This window comes from Plectropomus leopardus, chromosome 23, assembly GCF_008729295.1.
Source record: "Plectropomus leopardus isolate mb chromosome 23, YSFRI_Pleo_2.0, whole genome shotgun sequence".
NCBI lineage: Eukaryota > Metazoa > Chordata > Actinopteri > Perciformes > Serranidae > Plectropomus > Plectropomus leopardus.
Window position 1 is genome coordinate 9031973 of NC_056485.1, and position 16009 is coordinate 9047981.

General features: G+C 38.0%; 1 protein-coding gene across 6 annotated transcripts in view; it reads right to left on the bottom strand.

Annotated features, from left to right (window-relative positions):
- Window positions 1-5452, bottom strand: part of LOC121962150 (nuclear factor 1 B-type-like) — a 69286-nt gene extending 63834 nt beyond the window's left edge. For 4 of the 6 annotated variants that reach the window (XM_042512351.1, XM_042512346.1, XM_042512349.1 and 1 more), the window contains exons 1-2: window positions 3562-3716; window positions 363-894 (exon numbers count right to left, since the gene is read on the bottom strand). In XM_042512351.1, the coding sequence (XP_042368285.1) occupies window positions 363-894; window positions 3562-3588 (559 nt within the window). In that variant the 5' untranslated portion in view covers window positions 3589-3716. Of the gene's footprint in view, window positions 1-362; window positions 895-3561; window positions 3717-5139 lie in introns of those variants that run through there. The other 2 variants (XM_042512348.1, XM_042512347.1) reach the window with 1 other exon arrangement.
- Between the last annotated feature and the right edge of the window lie 10557 nt (window positions 5453-16009).

Sequence of the window (16009 nt, forward strand, 5' to 3'; positions counted from 1 at the left end):
CTCATCCAAATGATAGAAACTAAATAATTACTGAACATGAGTAGGAGCTGCTGCTGGAGTGCAGCAGAGCAAAGACACATTTAAAACATGTTCCACATTTAATATTGATTACAGATCTTTTTGTTTAGTAATGACTCATACTTGAGCCGTATAAAAATGTACAATACGCCTTATGCACTGTACTATCAAGTTTCTGCTATTTATTTGTCTGGCGAATGTCGTGGTGATTTCAGCCAGTCTTAGCGAGACTGCCAAAAAGTAACACATGTGACCCTTAACCTTGCCAAGCCATCATTCACACATGCGCGTTGGCTCACACACACGCAGTCAAACAAACACACACAGTATGAGCTTGAACCTACCTTGGTCCTGGACATAGTATGCTAGAAACAAGTCCAGCTCCTTGACCGATACTGTTATGTGGTGTGGCTGGACACAAAGTGCTGGGTTGGTGCAATGTGGAGACTTGACGAGGCGTTCCCCGTCTGTACTTTCCAGAGGGATGCCTTTGAAGAGGATGACCATCACCAGGTCCAGACGCCAAACTTTGTCAGCCTGCCGCAAACAGTCGATCCGGCGGATCTTGCCCTTCTGGTCCGGGTTGGATAGCACGCAGCACGGGTGCTTCTTGCCCGTCACGCTGAGGACAAAGTCCTCTCGGTACTCCTGCCGAATGTCCTTACGCAGCTTGGCCAGCAGCCTGGATGCCCATTTCTGCTTCACCTCGGGCTTCTCGCTCAGAAGCTCGTCCTTCACCGCGCGCTCCTCGTCCTTGGACATCCGCTTCTCGTGCTTCTTGAAGTACTTGCGTTTTCTGGCCTGGAGGTTGAACCATGTGTAGGCGATGGCACGGACGTGAGGAAGAAGTGCCTCGATGAAGGGATGAAATTCATCCTGGAGCATCCAAGGGACACAAGTGAGGAGAGAGGAGAAGAAATATGTAATCAGAAACTCATGTCATTAAAAACAAGAGAAGAAATATGGGTTTAGTCAGCTACTAATCTGAGGCAGAAGGGAAGTCAGACCACAAACAAACAATTCCTCATAATCAGTCACATAACATCTTATTGGCAGCTTCAACAGCTTAAAGAAGAGAAGTTTCTCTTCACACAGCAACACTGGTTTTACCATGCTAGATGGATCTAGGCGTACAGCAGGTATGACAAGGACATTCCACTGTTTATATCAACTGCCAGCACTACAATAGCACCAAGCCCGGTGACTGAATGCACTCTCCGCTCTCATTTCCCGAGCATGCTCTGAGTGGGACTCCTGTGCTGCTGCTGCTGCTGCTACAGGGAGCATGCGCCCCTCACAGTTGTATTTCTCTTATCAAACTATCCGCATTCCAACATGAACTTATACTGTGTTCACGAAGGATGGAGGATAAGCTGGAGGGACAAGTAGGGAGCAATCACAAAATAAGAAAGAGATTCATCTTCTCCTGGCACATACATTACACACAGCCGTTCAGTTTAAACGTTCTGCAGGAAATGCATTAAAAACACAAGCAGGGGAGAAAGGCGACGTATCAAACGAGGCGAATGTGTGAAAGGTATTTACAAAGGTTGAATTAGGACTTAATTAAAAGTTCATGCAAAAGGGTTGAGGTTAACACGGGGAATGACACTTCCTCAGCTTCATTCCAAAAACCTGAGTCAGTGATATTAATATCGTGGCCTACCCTTAAAATTTTCCATCTCTCTTTTTTTTTTTTTTTTAAATTAAAAAGAAAAATGTTCTGTTGAACGTTAGTTTTCTAATTCATGATCAGAGTCTCAAATTAATTTTAGCGGAAACATTTTCAACACAAGTTTTACTCTTTTTTTTTTATTATTCAATCCAAGTTTTCTGTGTATTCTGCATTAAGTTTTAGTGCAATTTAAACAACACTTAATTCAATTCTAAACTGTAAACCTGCAGCAAAAAATTGTCAAAAAAGAAAACTTTCTGTCATTTGAATTTCTCTTAATCCTTACAACTAAAAAAAATCTTACATTTCTATAGCAGTTCACTGGCCTACTGGCTTACACACTCCAGTAAGTCTAAAACAAATTACAAAAATCTCTTAATGCTTATTTTCTGTAGGTGAAGGAATGTACAGGACAGTGCGGATGATTTAGGAGTCCTCAGAAATTACAGCAGCTGCGAGTGACAAGTGGAAGTATTAACTTATCTGTGTTTTAGGTCATTAAAATGTCAAATTCAATAAGTATAAGCGGCCCCTTTTGAGCAGGCGTTTGAAGAGTTAAACCGCATATTGTTCTTTTTGTAGGCAGCCAGGCAGACAAGGCTATAGGAAACCACAGAAATCCACTCCCTATCTGCGCTCTGCCGCTGGTGCTCCCTCTGAGAAGCCACATTTCTGGTCTGCACTTTCGGGCCAATAAAACTCTGCTCCAGTACAGTAATGTCAAATTATAATCATTTATTATAAGGTGTGAATAAACTTTTAATTCTTCACAGATTGTTTTGAAATGTATTATATTTACTGTGGATACTACATCTATGTCTCTTTTAGAGAGGTAAAAAATAACTAAAATAAATTGAGAACTCCTTTAAATGTCATCCCTTCACTATAATGTTGCCAATTAAACTGACAAAAGCAAGCAGTAAATGCTAGTAAATGTGCTCGGCAGCAACTGTTTCTGAAATCCTTTTCGCTTCTGGTTTCCTGCTCAAAAACACTTTAAATATTCCGTTAATTTTTTTTTTTTTTAACCAGGCTAAAGCCAAATGCTGTAAAGATAAATGACTTGGCCAGGGCCTATGCAGTGCACTTCAGCTGGGGCCATAAAAGCACAATCCTCTTAAGTACAAACTAAACCACATCTCAGTCAATCACTTACTTATGCCAAGTAAAATATAAACAGTAAAACTGAGTCAGCCAAAACAGTCAGCTACTCTGTCCAACCGCTGAATCAACCCTTATCATGTGTTTGATCTTCCTGCAGTGAAAGTGGCTTTATCTTCTTCCAACTTCACTTCCCCAAAGTATAGGGGTTTTACTCTAAATAAAAATATACACGTGCAAAAAAAATATACAAACACAGCTCAGGCAAGGCTGGGAGGTAGGTGTGTGTGTGGGGTTATAGGAGGACGCAAATAACCTAATTAACCCTGAGAGAAAATGAGCATACCTGCAGCAATTATACAGGACTATTAAAAATGACAGTCTTGGAATGCTATCGTAAAAATCATCTTTACGCACAACTTTACGCACACAAAGAGCGCATAAAGAGTGGCACTTCGATGACTTTTTAAGAGCATGCAGGACTACTGGATGATTTTTCGATAGAAATTCGCTGGAATTTAAGATCTGTGATGTAAAAATCATCACAATTTTGGCACAAACACGTGCATTTTTGATAAATAACGGAGATGTTGGTTTGTCATAACGCAATATTTTTACACACAAGGCAAAACTTCACTGTTGTCATGAATTATAAAAGTATTTCCTGGCGCATGCACAGAACTTTCAATTCCCCGGCCACTAACAGTTTTGTAACAAATATGCAAATCACAGCAATTAAATGTATATATAAAAAAAGACACAAATACCTGAGTAAGACAAATTGGAGAATACATGACGAGACGGCTACAGAAAAAGTGAATGTACTTGGACTGATTCCTCTGATCACTTTATCGCGCCATTCCTGGACCGATGTGCACCATGCAAGACTGTGGAGCAGCTCTCCGCGTAAAACAATGCGAAATTATCCAAGAACATCCATTAATTTTTTGCGATCCAAAGATTGTCGTCTCCGCAGAGAAAATGGTAGATTGAATGCAGATTTTTTTGTTAAAGTTGACATGCACGGTGAGCGGATTGTACTCGTAGAGCCGGTGCAAACGGGGGCTGCTGCTGCTGCGTACTCCTCTCTACTACACGGGCTCTGTGCGCGTCTCGGTTGCTGTGATATCTCGTTCATAAAAGCATTGTGGGAAGCTTCAGAGGGCGCCGAGTGTGTGATGTTCACCCCTGCTTTAACCAAACTTGATATGAAATCGACCGGTGCACCTTCGGTCCTGCGCGATTCCAGCAAATCAGACCCAACTTTTTTCTTTTTTTTTCACCCACGTAATTACACAGTCACACTCCTCCTCCTCCTCCAAACACACAACCTCTATCCACCATCCAGCACCTTCTTCTCCTCCTAGGCTATCTGAAAACACAGCATTTACCCCCTCACTTCAGCAGAGGATTTTTATGTGCTTCGGGGACTTTGGACCACAGCCTTGGTCACATAGAAACGGAAAAGGGACATTTCCCTCCGCAGCTTTAGCACCCTTTACCCCCGAGCTCCGTGTCAACAGCATTACTCCCTCTCCACTTTAGATAATTTAACGCAGTGTGTGTGCGTAACAGTAAAAACTAACTTTTTTGTTTGTTTGTTTTTCCACATTATACCAAGGAAACCGACAGCTTGTTCGCCTTAAAATGATCTGGAAAACCCCTTGAAATAAATCATGACAAGATAAATAGTATCTGATATTAAAGATAGGGCACTTTTGTTTTTTTAATGCGCTTTTTAAAACGCAAACATTCGTTTAAAGACTACAAATTCAAACATATTAATTTATACACTGTATTGTTTACAGCAGAATTAGCCTGTAAAGCTCTACGACACGTAAAAATGACGCCTAGCTTAAACTTTGACACCCAATTAGCTTATGGAGGGGATTTTTTTCTTTTAAATATTATAAATACATTTTAATATTGACCATATGTGAGCCGAAAAAGTCTATCTGAGCACCTGAAAAGGTTTTTATTAGCAGCTGTCACTAAGCTAAATGTGTATCGTAACAGTGCAGCGTTAATGCTGAAACCACTAGAAGTTAAACATTGTTACTTTGTTGCTGCAGTGTGTGTGTTTGTGTGTCCTACAGAGCTGTCACCAGTCCACATAGAGTTCACTCGCCAAATTAAGGGGAATGGGATGTTAACATAGGCTGCCCGGAGAAACTGTGCCAAGTTTAGTACAATTTTTGGCCCGGCCGTGCCAGTGTTGTGGTCCGTGTTAAGTTATCTCCACATTTCTCTACGGTCGCGAGGACAGGACAGTATCACCAAAAAAAAAAAATCACAAATGGTATCATCACAACATTTGAAAGCAATAATAATCCATGTTCACGTACCATTGCACTGTACTGCATGGATTAATAGAGAATCCTGGAGCCTGGTTGAAACACACAAGCCGGTAGCTTCACATTTCTCACGTTCAACTTTGTGCTTTGGAGGGTTTTCTCTTGCAGTGCTCGTAAAAAAAAAAAAGTCAACACCGGAAGACAATTCTTTGCAGATAGCGGTGAACAGAAGTTGGGAGCACCTCGCGTTTTTTTTCTCTTTTTTTCTTGTCTTCCTTCCTCTTCAAGCTTTACTTTTTTGGATCGGTTTTTGGGGTTGTTCAGTGAAGTTGAACGTGATCCAGAAGAGGCTGAGTTTTCGGCACTGGGCTGGTCTCCGCCTTCACTTTCACTGTCTGCCTGACTGCCGCCCTCCGGCTCTCAGCAGTAACTGTCAAGCCGGATGTGATTTTATCAAAACAGTTTCCGGTACGACTTTTCTAAATAAAACCCTAATTCAGAAACAAGAATTTATTCTCTAGTTTAAACGCATATTCATATGAAACACGACTACAGTGCCAGTTAACATGGTAATTAACTTTTTACACAGCAGACATTTTGTCATATAAGGAAACGCACAGGTGAAACTGATAAAATTAACAATGGCTCAGTTCCATTAAGTGTCCCAGTAAGCTGTTCCAGTGAGCCAGTACACACCAGGGCATCCCCTAAATGGAATGCAGCCACCATTAATTTAATTAACAGTATTGGAGAGTAACATATAACTAGTTACAATAATTAAATGTCAAAATAAATTTAATTGTCATCAGTTACAATTTTTGAGACTTTTTTTTTTTTAAATTACTGTTAAATTCTAGTCACTAATCAGAATGTTGGTGAATGATAAATTGAGATGGTTTTTATCCTTCTTTTTTTTTTGTCCTGAATGTCCTTTTTCTTTTTTGCTACTGGCTCTCTTGTATGTCTGAAATTAAGTTTCTACTAGTGCTACTACTACTTTTACTTCTACTACTACTAGTGATAATAATAATAATTCAATAATGTCCCAATAATTGATGAAAAAAATCGAAATAAATAAGAAAAAAAAGCTATGCTACAACAGGCACATTGTCAAAATAACTATTAGCAGAAATTGATCATAAATAAACTTTAAAAGTTGCCATTATTATTACTGGGGGTTTAGTATTAATGTCAGACCCAACAGCATACTTGGTTTCCCCCAGTGTTGACGTCATGGATACGGCCCTGTTTCAGGTCATTGTGTAGTTGGCTTAGATGTTTTTCTTGTTTTTATGTGTAGGTTATAGAAGCTGTAAGTCTGTTAATATTGTTATTACTGTAAATAAAAGGTGTAATAACCCTCTGTTATAATAGAATCTAAATATTTTTTAACCACAAACGAGACAAATGGTACATCTTATTTTGAAAGCAAAAACTCCACATTTCCCTGCCATCATCTCGCGGTTTCTCTGTACCTTGACACAGCTCAGATTTGTATGAGTGTTTGCATTCTCGCCTCTCATTGGCCAGAAGCAGTGGCCCCGGGACTCTGTACCCTGGGCCCCTCACTTCCGCTCCTCTGACGTGCTGTTTGGGGCTTGACAGAGCCGCCGCTGGGCAGTCGGCCTGAATAGCGATGTGGTCAGTGACTGATGGTGGAAATCACAATACTGCAGTAATTACTGCTCTACAACATGCAGTAATGCAGTAATGGAAATTAGGGAAATTAGATTATGATTACTGTGATGATGAGTATTATTATAACGGCAATTATTATTATTATTATTAGCAGTTATAACACGCCTAGCAATACCAAAATACATTTTACGAGTCATAGCTGCAAGACATGTTCAGGCTTTTATATGCTAGTAAAAAAAAAGGCACTTTTAGGTAATTACTGTGATTTTTTTTTAATACCACAAACCTTATATTATCCTTTTATTGTGTTAATTTTACACTCACTCTTATCTATAATAAAATGGTATTATTTCTTAATAAAATATTTACAACAAAATAGCACTGAAATCATTAATACGGGCACACATATACAAATATAATTTTAATGTAACAGTAATCAAACGCATCAGTGCTGTTATAGTGCTCATTAATTAATAAGAATAACAGATGTGTAATAGTAGGCTAATAGCAGTGATAGCAGCAGTGTTAATAGTGACACTTATAGTGTACATACAATAGTTGAGTGGTAATGGCACAACATTGCCAGTGCATTTGACTGACTAAAATGTGTAACCTTCACTGGGTGCCCATAACAGTATACCAACATGATCAGAGTGGGAAACAGGATTAAATGACGTATGGGTTGTCCTACAAAGGATTTTACTGCTTTCTGATCCCTGTTATCATGTCATTAACACAGAATTCACACCATCTAAAAATGTCAGTGCTGATCAGTATCTACATCACATACACTTGCTCATCAGTTGTGATTCACCTCCAAAAATAATTAAACTAAGAGCATTCCTTTGTAGAGGAAGTGGCTATAAATTGCTGATCAATGATTGTTTCAAGGCTAACTTAGATAAGATATTGTTGGTGAATCAATTTACTTTATTTATACTGTGGCAGTCTTGAAGCAAAGCTATTTGCTGGGTTAAGGCAGAACAGATTTTGTCCTTCTGACTATTATGTCTTTCAAAAACACTCCTTTAGAGCATACTAAATGGAAGCACACAAAATTTCAAGCACATACACAGTACATTTGGGAACACATCACTATACACCCAGTTCACATTATTTAGTACTTCTCCAAGGGTGTTTTACTTTTAAATTTAGTGCATTTAACTTTTAATTTGTTAATGGATGAGCTGCTATGAAAGAGTAGATCATTATCACATACCCTGACTGCTTACTCTCTCTGCCTCCATTTACCCAGCATTATATCATGCCAGGTTACTGGTGCACATGGCACGAGCCTTCACAGATGCAACCCTCTGAATGTGGACCTACCGCCCCCACGTGGCTATAAATATAACTGCAAGTTACATATATGGGACCCAGTGGAGAATCAAAACTTAGGCCTTGTACATCTCTTAGCTGTAAAATAAAAGCTAGGTATGTTTTGATGTAATTCAACAATTTAGAAGTCGTGCACAAACACAGGAGAGTTACAAAGTGTAGTTTTTCTATTTCTCTATTTACAGAACATTGGCACAGCCGCAGTGCTATTAGGCACCACTAAAATAAAAGGACACATTCAGCTCCAAACATTTTTTGTGATACAAAAATGGCATATTGCTCCATATAGAAAAAGAGTACTTTTATTACATGCTAGTTATTTCCTGGCCATTTTTGAAAATTCCAATATTTAATAATATATACGTAAACATATACAATAATATATGAAAATTAATAATGGGAAAAGTGGTTCATAACATCTAACAGTCAGTCTGTAGCAGGGGTACCACCTCTAGACCTGGAAATAATGAGGTCATCGGTGAGTGAGCATCACAGTCAGAACATGCTCGAGCATTTATAGGTATGAGTGCAGTGTGTGTGCGTGTGTGCGTGTTTGTGTGTGTGTGTGTGTGTGTGTGTGTGTGTGTCTGTGTGCGGGGGGGGGGTGGGGTGGCGTATGAGTAGGTGGCGTATGAGTAAGTAAAACAAAATGAAAAGGCAAAAGTCATCCAGGAGGACGTACAGACAAAAAAGAGGAAGATGAAATCTGTAAATTTACATACTATATACTATATTTTATTTTTTCCTTACATATTTATTATATTTATATATATATATATATATATATATATATATATATATATATATATATATATATATATACTAGTCTGGCACTAAGTATGCACAATACAAGTGTCATTTTTACAATGTGTGGTGCCAGTGTACCAGTGTTGTAAACCGCCTGTCATCTGCTTATAATCTAGAGCTCTTTATCATACTATCATTGTATGATAATATCAATATGCGGGACATTTAACTACCCAAACAACAACCCAAAGTAAAGATTGTTCAGAAAATACAAAACCTGATTTTGAATTCTCCAAAAAATGGTTATGGTAACCACATAGCTGTAATGTAAAGATTACCATATACAAAGTCATACTACAAGGCTGCTGCTACTACCTCTATTACTTGAGTGATCTTCTTACAGTAAGATGAATGACATGAATGTGGTTGTCCATTAGACTGTTAAGAGCAACCAACTGCACAATTTCCTGTGGGCCTTTCATAACAGCTTGAGGTAACTTGTCATGACAAGACAGCAGGTCAGCTGGTCTCTGCTAAATCCTCCACTATTTTTATTTTCAATATGAACTTTTAATTAATTTCTGGCCCTGACGTACTTAACACCATTTTCTGTTCTTGCTCGCTGAAATTGCTGTTAAAATCCCTGCAGAGTTTTTAAAAGCACTATGGCTCTTTCTTAATTGAAACTTGCAGATATAAGAGTTGAAGTTAATTCAGTTTATTTTAGGTCTTCCTTTAAAACAGCACATGTTAAAGCAATAAAGTATAAACATATTGCAGTAGCAAGAGCAATAGAGTTAACGCCAGCAGCATGGCCTGAGCAGAAAGGGTCAATTCTCTGAGACAGACAAACAAACCTCAACTTAAACCCTGGTGACGGAGCACAATAAAAGCTCGCCTGTAGTCACACAAGTAAATAAATATTCAGAGAGAAATGTCAGCCTGCGTTGCCTCTTCAGCATGGGAAAGGCGCGGGCTGGAGAAAGGGCTCTTTGTCCAACACTATCAAATTAACACTGCAGAGGGTGCACAGAGAGGTGCACTTGAGGAACGCTCTTACACTGAAGGGAGGCTTCATAGTTCCTTTAGTTATTCATCTCGGCAAGAAAGCTCGGTTTGATTCTGCCTCGACTCCTTGCAGTGTAACTGGATTTGTTCAGAGATCAAAGTTTCAAATGCTAATTAAAAAAAAACCATCTCCCACATCTATAGATTGTTAACCGCTGACATGGCAGAAAATACCTTCCATGTGAGACAGAACTATTGAGGGTAGATATTGGGAGGATATATGATGAGCAGAGGCATTAACAGGGAGTGGATTTGATTAGAAGATAAAAATGAGACTTTTCAGCCCTACACTGATAGTTTCAATATATTCAAAAGGTTCAGTATCAGAAAATGTGGAATGACTGGAGATCATTCACATATCTTGTCCAGTAAGGTAAAAGAGGAGAGTGAAAATAGAATTAAAATTGCCATTGGATCCTGTGTTGTTTTTACTTACAGGGTGTACTTGAAAAAGAATAGAAGAAAGAAAGAAATGTATTTCACGTTTTAATAAGATATTTTTATGTTATAACAAGATATTTAAACACTACAAGAAACTCTGCTTGTTATAACAATAAATTACTAAGTTTTAACATGGGAAATTCCATGTTATAACAACATAAATAATATCTGCGATGAGTCATATGATGAAATGACATAAAAAATCTTGTGAATACATGGAAATATCTTGTTAAAACATGAAAAAAAAACATCTATCGATAACAAGAAACTTTTAATATCATTACCTGACACTGGCCATTTTTTCTGGCATGGCAGCAATATGCTTTCATAGAATTTAAATAAATAATTAATAAATAAAATACAATTTAAAAAAGTTTTGATTAGAGTGATTCAGAAATGAATGTTTGTGCCAGGGATGAGGGATGCACTTGAAAACATTTATTATTATTTTCTTAACTGAAAAAACATCTAGCATTTTGGTGGCACTTAGCATGTAATAAACTAATTAGAGAATGTGGCAATAAAAGTAAAGTGCTGCAGTCAAAACCTTTTATATTTATTAGCATCCCCCACAATATCCCTCACTTCTGCAAATGTAGTCAATCTTGACCCATGCACAGATACGAACAAAAGCAATACAAAATGATGGTAAGGTAAATTAAATTTCAAGAGGGTTATCAGCAGAATATGATATTTGTGTGTTGCAGTTGGAATCTTAACACTGATATTACATATTTTGCCAAACATGAAATAACAGCCTTCTTAAAGTTGATTTAAGAGGAGGAAGCCAGGAAAAAAAGAGCTCCACTTACCATCCACCACGTCCTTGCTGACATGTCATAACAAAGCTGCCATTTAATGGACCTCTCTGTGAGTTTCCCAGCCATCACTGTGCTCCCGGCTGTCATCGAACGCAGCCCGGTGGAAGATAAGACACCTAATCAAAGGGGCATCAGTGGAAGCATGCTGGGCCACATGTAGGCCGGTCCCTGACAATGATGCATCATGGGGGAAGAAAAAAAACAGCAACAACTTGACCAGTGACTTGAACCTGACTGTGGTAATTACAAGAGCCGTGACCCTGCAACCCTCACCATCCCCCTCCTACAGCAGCCTCCTCCCATTCTCCCCCCTCCACCAGTGCTCCACTAAAGAGCCAGTGCAGCTTGATATCACTGTGTGGCACTGAGCTAAAGGTCATTAAAAACAGTGAGACATCTCACATGTAAAAATGCCTTGTTGTGGGGTCACTGAAAATGATTGTTGTCATTCAAAGATGGTCTATGACCCATAAAGCAGTGATGGAGATCAAGTAGTTTCAAAGAGACCTGTTGCATTCAAGGGCTTAGTGGAGTCAACTGTATTTTGATCCATGAATTAAGACATTTGGCGCGTCCATGTAAATGTTATCCGAATGCCAGATGAAAAGACCTTTTCTCTCCTGCCACATTCCAATCCTCCTCACTGAGGCCGCTCAGTGGCAGCTGGATTTCCCCACAGGGAAGGTGGGTGGACTTAGCAACAGTTGTTTAGCATAAGTTACAACAAATAGATGACAGGAGGGGAAAACAGCAGGGCTAATGCTAATGGAAATGAAGAATTTCACTCATATTGTAGTTTTGGTTTTTTGAAGTGACATATTTGTCTTCTTACCTGTAGTGCTTTTTATCAGTCTGCATTTTTTGGTGTGAGCCACCAAGTGCTAGAGATATTGGCCATAAAGATGCCTGTCGGAACTAGATGGCGCTCGACTTGTGATGCTCAAAGCGCCAAAAAATACATTTTTAAAAACTCAACAGTAATGTCTCTCTAGAAATCATGAGCTGGTCATTCAAGATAATTCGCATACCTTGTTGTGAGCAGTTGCATGTAGGAACTATTTTTTCTCTACCGAACTATTTTGTATCACTGTTTCACCGCGCAAAGAGAAGTGTGTATCTGTTACTCACCTAGCTGAGGAAGACGCCATTAATGTTTTCATTAGCTGTTGGGAACCTTGTCCATGGGTAGATGAATGCGTCCTCCCGCGCGGTGATAGCTGGTGGGTGTAGTTCGGTAAAAAAGAATGTAATTCCTACATGAAACTGCTCACAACAAGGTCTGTGGATTATGTTGAGATACCAGGGCTTGGTTTTTGGAAAGAGACATTGCTGGTGAGTTTTTATTTATTTCTATTTTTGGTGAATTATTTTATTGGAGAGAAAGCAGATATCTCCAAAACTTGAAAGCTCACACTAAAACAAAGTAGACGGATAAAAAGCACTACAGATTAGAAGAAAAATATGTATTTTTGATTCGGGGTCGAACTGTCCTTTTAACGCTATATTTTAGCACTTAAATCTCACAAAATACAATTGACAGTCCATAGAAATGAAGTAGGTCTTAAATACTCTAATTAGGCACCTGCAGCATAGACAACATGCTGTATGTTTGCCTTACGGCTTATTGCACTGTATTACTGCTTTTAAGTGTGCTCACAGCTGACCTTTTCAGCACACCTGACTTTAATAAAGCACTAATTAGAAGCCTAATTATGAGCTGGCCAGTTTAATCGGTTCTTAAACACAGAGAACAATGACACACTCAGCAGTCATCATGGAAGGCAAATGTCAGCTCATGACGGAGAAATCTGAAGGAAGTCTATATTATTATTTGCATCTTGTGTGGCTGTAGAACACTTTATTCTTTTTTTGTTTTTGACAGATTGCTTTGTAAAATTATCTATGACAAAGGAAACTAGGCCTAAATGTTATGAACACCAGAATTCACCTCACCCATCCCACCCACCAGCCCCCAAGCCCATTCCTCCACCTCTGGCTCCTGAAAATAAATTAAATAGTAACAATAGTAGTAGTAATAATAATAAATAACAATAATAATAATAATAATAATTTACATAAAAACAATCCTATTATGTAAAAAAGAAACACATCTATATTACTCAATATTAATATTAAGAAATAAAATAATATGCAAAAGCACTTACAAATACAATAAGCAGTATATATAACAATTGGAATAAATACTAAAGAAAGGCAAGAGCAAATCATTTAATTTTGGTGTACTGAGGAACCCCCAGGCAAAGTTTGTTTAATCTAAATGGTTACAGCGTATGTTGTTACATTTCATTCCTGAATTAACATATTATTTAGCATTTCAAAAGTAATGGGATTAATATGCGCGTGTGGCTTATTTAAAAAGCCACTTTAACCATAATGTTCTGTTTGTGTATCATGAGTTCCCTCCAACAGCTCTGAAAACATACTTTATATTGTTTTATCATCATGATATCTAATGACCTTTTTCTAATGTAATGACAATTGCTCATAAACACAGTTTTTAAATGAAATGATGACTTGCAGCTGTAAAACATGGTTAAATACATTGTATTTTCATATTCTCAAAGTCTGTGATTGGTGCTGACAGAACTTTGTATGCAGCAGTACCACTGTTGAATCCCAAATAAGTCTAAGACGAGTTCATCGTCTGGAGTTAAACTGACTCCAAACATAACTATCCAGGATAATGTGAGTTACATTCTTCAGCTGACCTAAAGATGTGCCTCTCATTCTTTTGGAGAAAGGAAAATGTTCTGGGCCGAGCTCCTACGCACGAGAGAGAGAGACGCGTGCACCTTATTGATTTTGAGGGTAAAATCGATACATTTCATTGTCTTGATTGGATTAACCGTTTCAAGTTCAACTTTTAATTGGATTTCTACTTTCTACAATGAGAGCTTATTTGAAAATCAATAGGCCAATCAATACCTCCATGTTCAGGAAGTTCAGCTGCAGAGCTGAAAATGGAGGAACGTGGCAGACACCTGCCACTGGCAACACACCCACATGACCCGCTGAAGTCTGCAAAATCTAATTATGGCTTTATGAACAGTGTAAAAAGAATACAATAAGAGTATTTTACTGCCTTGCAATGTAATCGGAGAGTCAAGTCAGTGAGAAGTTCCAATTTTCAATATGTAAAAAAGTGATTGGATTAATCTATGCACCATTTTATGGATACAGAAACCAAGTAACAACTAACAAATTGTTAATAGTCAAACATGTGGGATCTTTACTGAAGCACTAGATCACAAAAAGTCTTCTAAGCAAAGCATAATTGATGTTGAGGATGAACCTAATCACAAAATAATATCGAGTAGGATATAAGACCCATATGGGTAGAAATCTAAAATCATGCTGCACATAATATGTGATCCGATCATTAAATCTATCTCCCATCTCCGAGACTTAATCCTCGTCTCGGCTTGGCAAAATGGCAGCGGAACACGCCAAGCCACTAACTCCAATCCTAGACAGGTAAACAGCCTTGTATCTGAGAGCTAACTGCTCCAAGCATAGTTTATGTTTATCAAGCATGTGGCTAATTATTTCTTTTGTTCAGCCAGATGTCATCGACTATAAAAATAGCAGGTGGTCACTTATTTAATTAGTCCAGTTGACCAACCATTTCTATGGATTAAGAGCACATTTAACCCGGGCCGCTGCAGACTGCTATTATCTAGACAGGGCTCCTTAAATTTTACTATCCCAAAGCCCAAACTCGCTAATTAAATTTCACCCCAGGCTCATTTTACACATACTGATGTGTTTGTGTTAATATATTTTATTACAAAAACAAGCTTGAATATTAGTTCTTAAAACAATGAAGGCTGAAATTATACCAAGACCATATATCATGTGTCTCTTTATTTATTTATTTATCTGTATAGAATTTTAAATCTTTAGAGATATTGTAAAGCACCTTGATTAAGATCAAGCATTCGAAACAACATATAATTGACAACATCTATGTTTTGTATTATTTGACGCTGATTTTTTTTGGGCGCCTAAAAGTGTTGTCAGATCATGATGTGAGGGGTCCTTGAAAAAAAAGGAGGTATATTTAATATCACTGATATGTTATATGTTAATATAAAGACAAACTGCAGTGATTTAGATATTAGCATTTAAGCAGAATGGTTTATTAAACTGCCTCAGACAACAAGTGATTTTTTTTCTTGTGGCTAACTCTAAAAAAATGTTGCATAACAAAAACAATCTTGTTTCTCATCACTGAATTCGTATGTGATGGCCTTGTTGGGACTTGAAACAAATTAATGTCTTGGCCAAGCCGGTTGGAGTTGCTGAGGGCAGTAAAATGTGTGTGCGTATGGGTGTGTGTTCAGTGTATTTTTAAAACATGCAACCATTTTAGACAGCACACATAGATTAGGACATGTTCACGGATAATGCACACATTACACACGCCTCACTGAGACTTAAGAAAAGTTCAGAACAATGACCATTTGGCTGGAGACACATTGTACTGTGAGAATCAACAGCAGTTGAACCATTGAGGCAGTCTGACTTTAAAGCTGCAGAGTCACATATTTAATGCAAAATTTGCTGAAATTTAAAAAAAAAAAAAAAGGTTTCGTCTTTTTGTTTAAAGTGAATATCATGGTGTTCAAGGCAGAAATTGTTCAATTTATGTCAATTTGTTAAAGCATATCTAAAGTAAGCCTTAAGTCTACTTATTTGTCAGGGGCCCTTTAGTCTAGGATCGCCACTGCATTTCATTACCTATATTTTTATCGTCACTTCAAATGCTAGCCAGCTTGTTCAGGTGAATATTAAACAGCTGATTTCTCTTGGGAAAATGTAATTTTATCTTATCTTATATTGGAGGT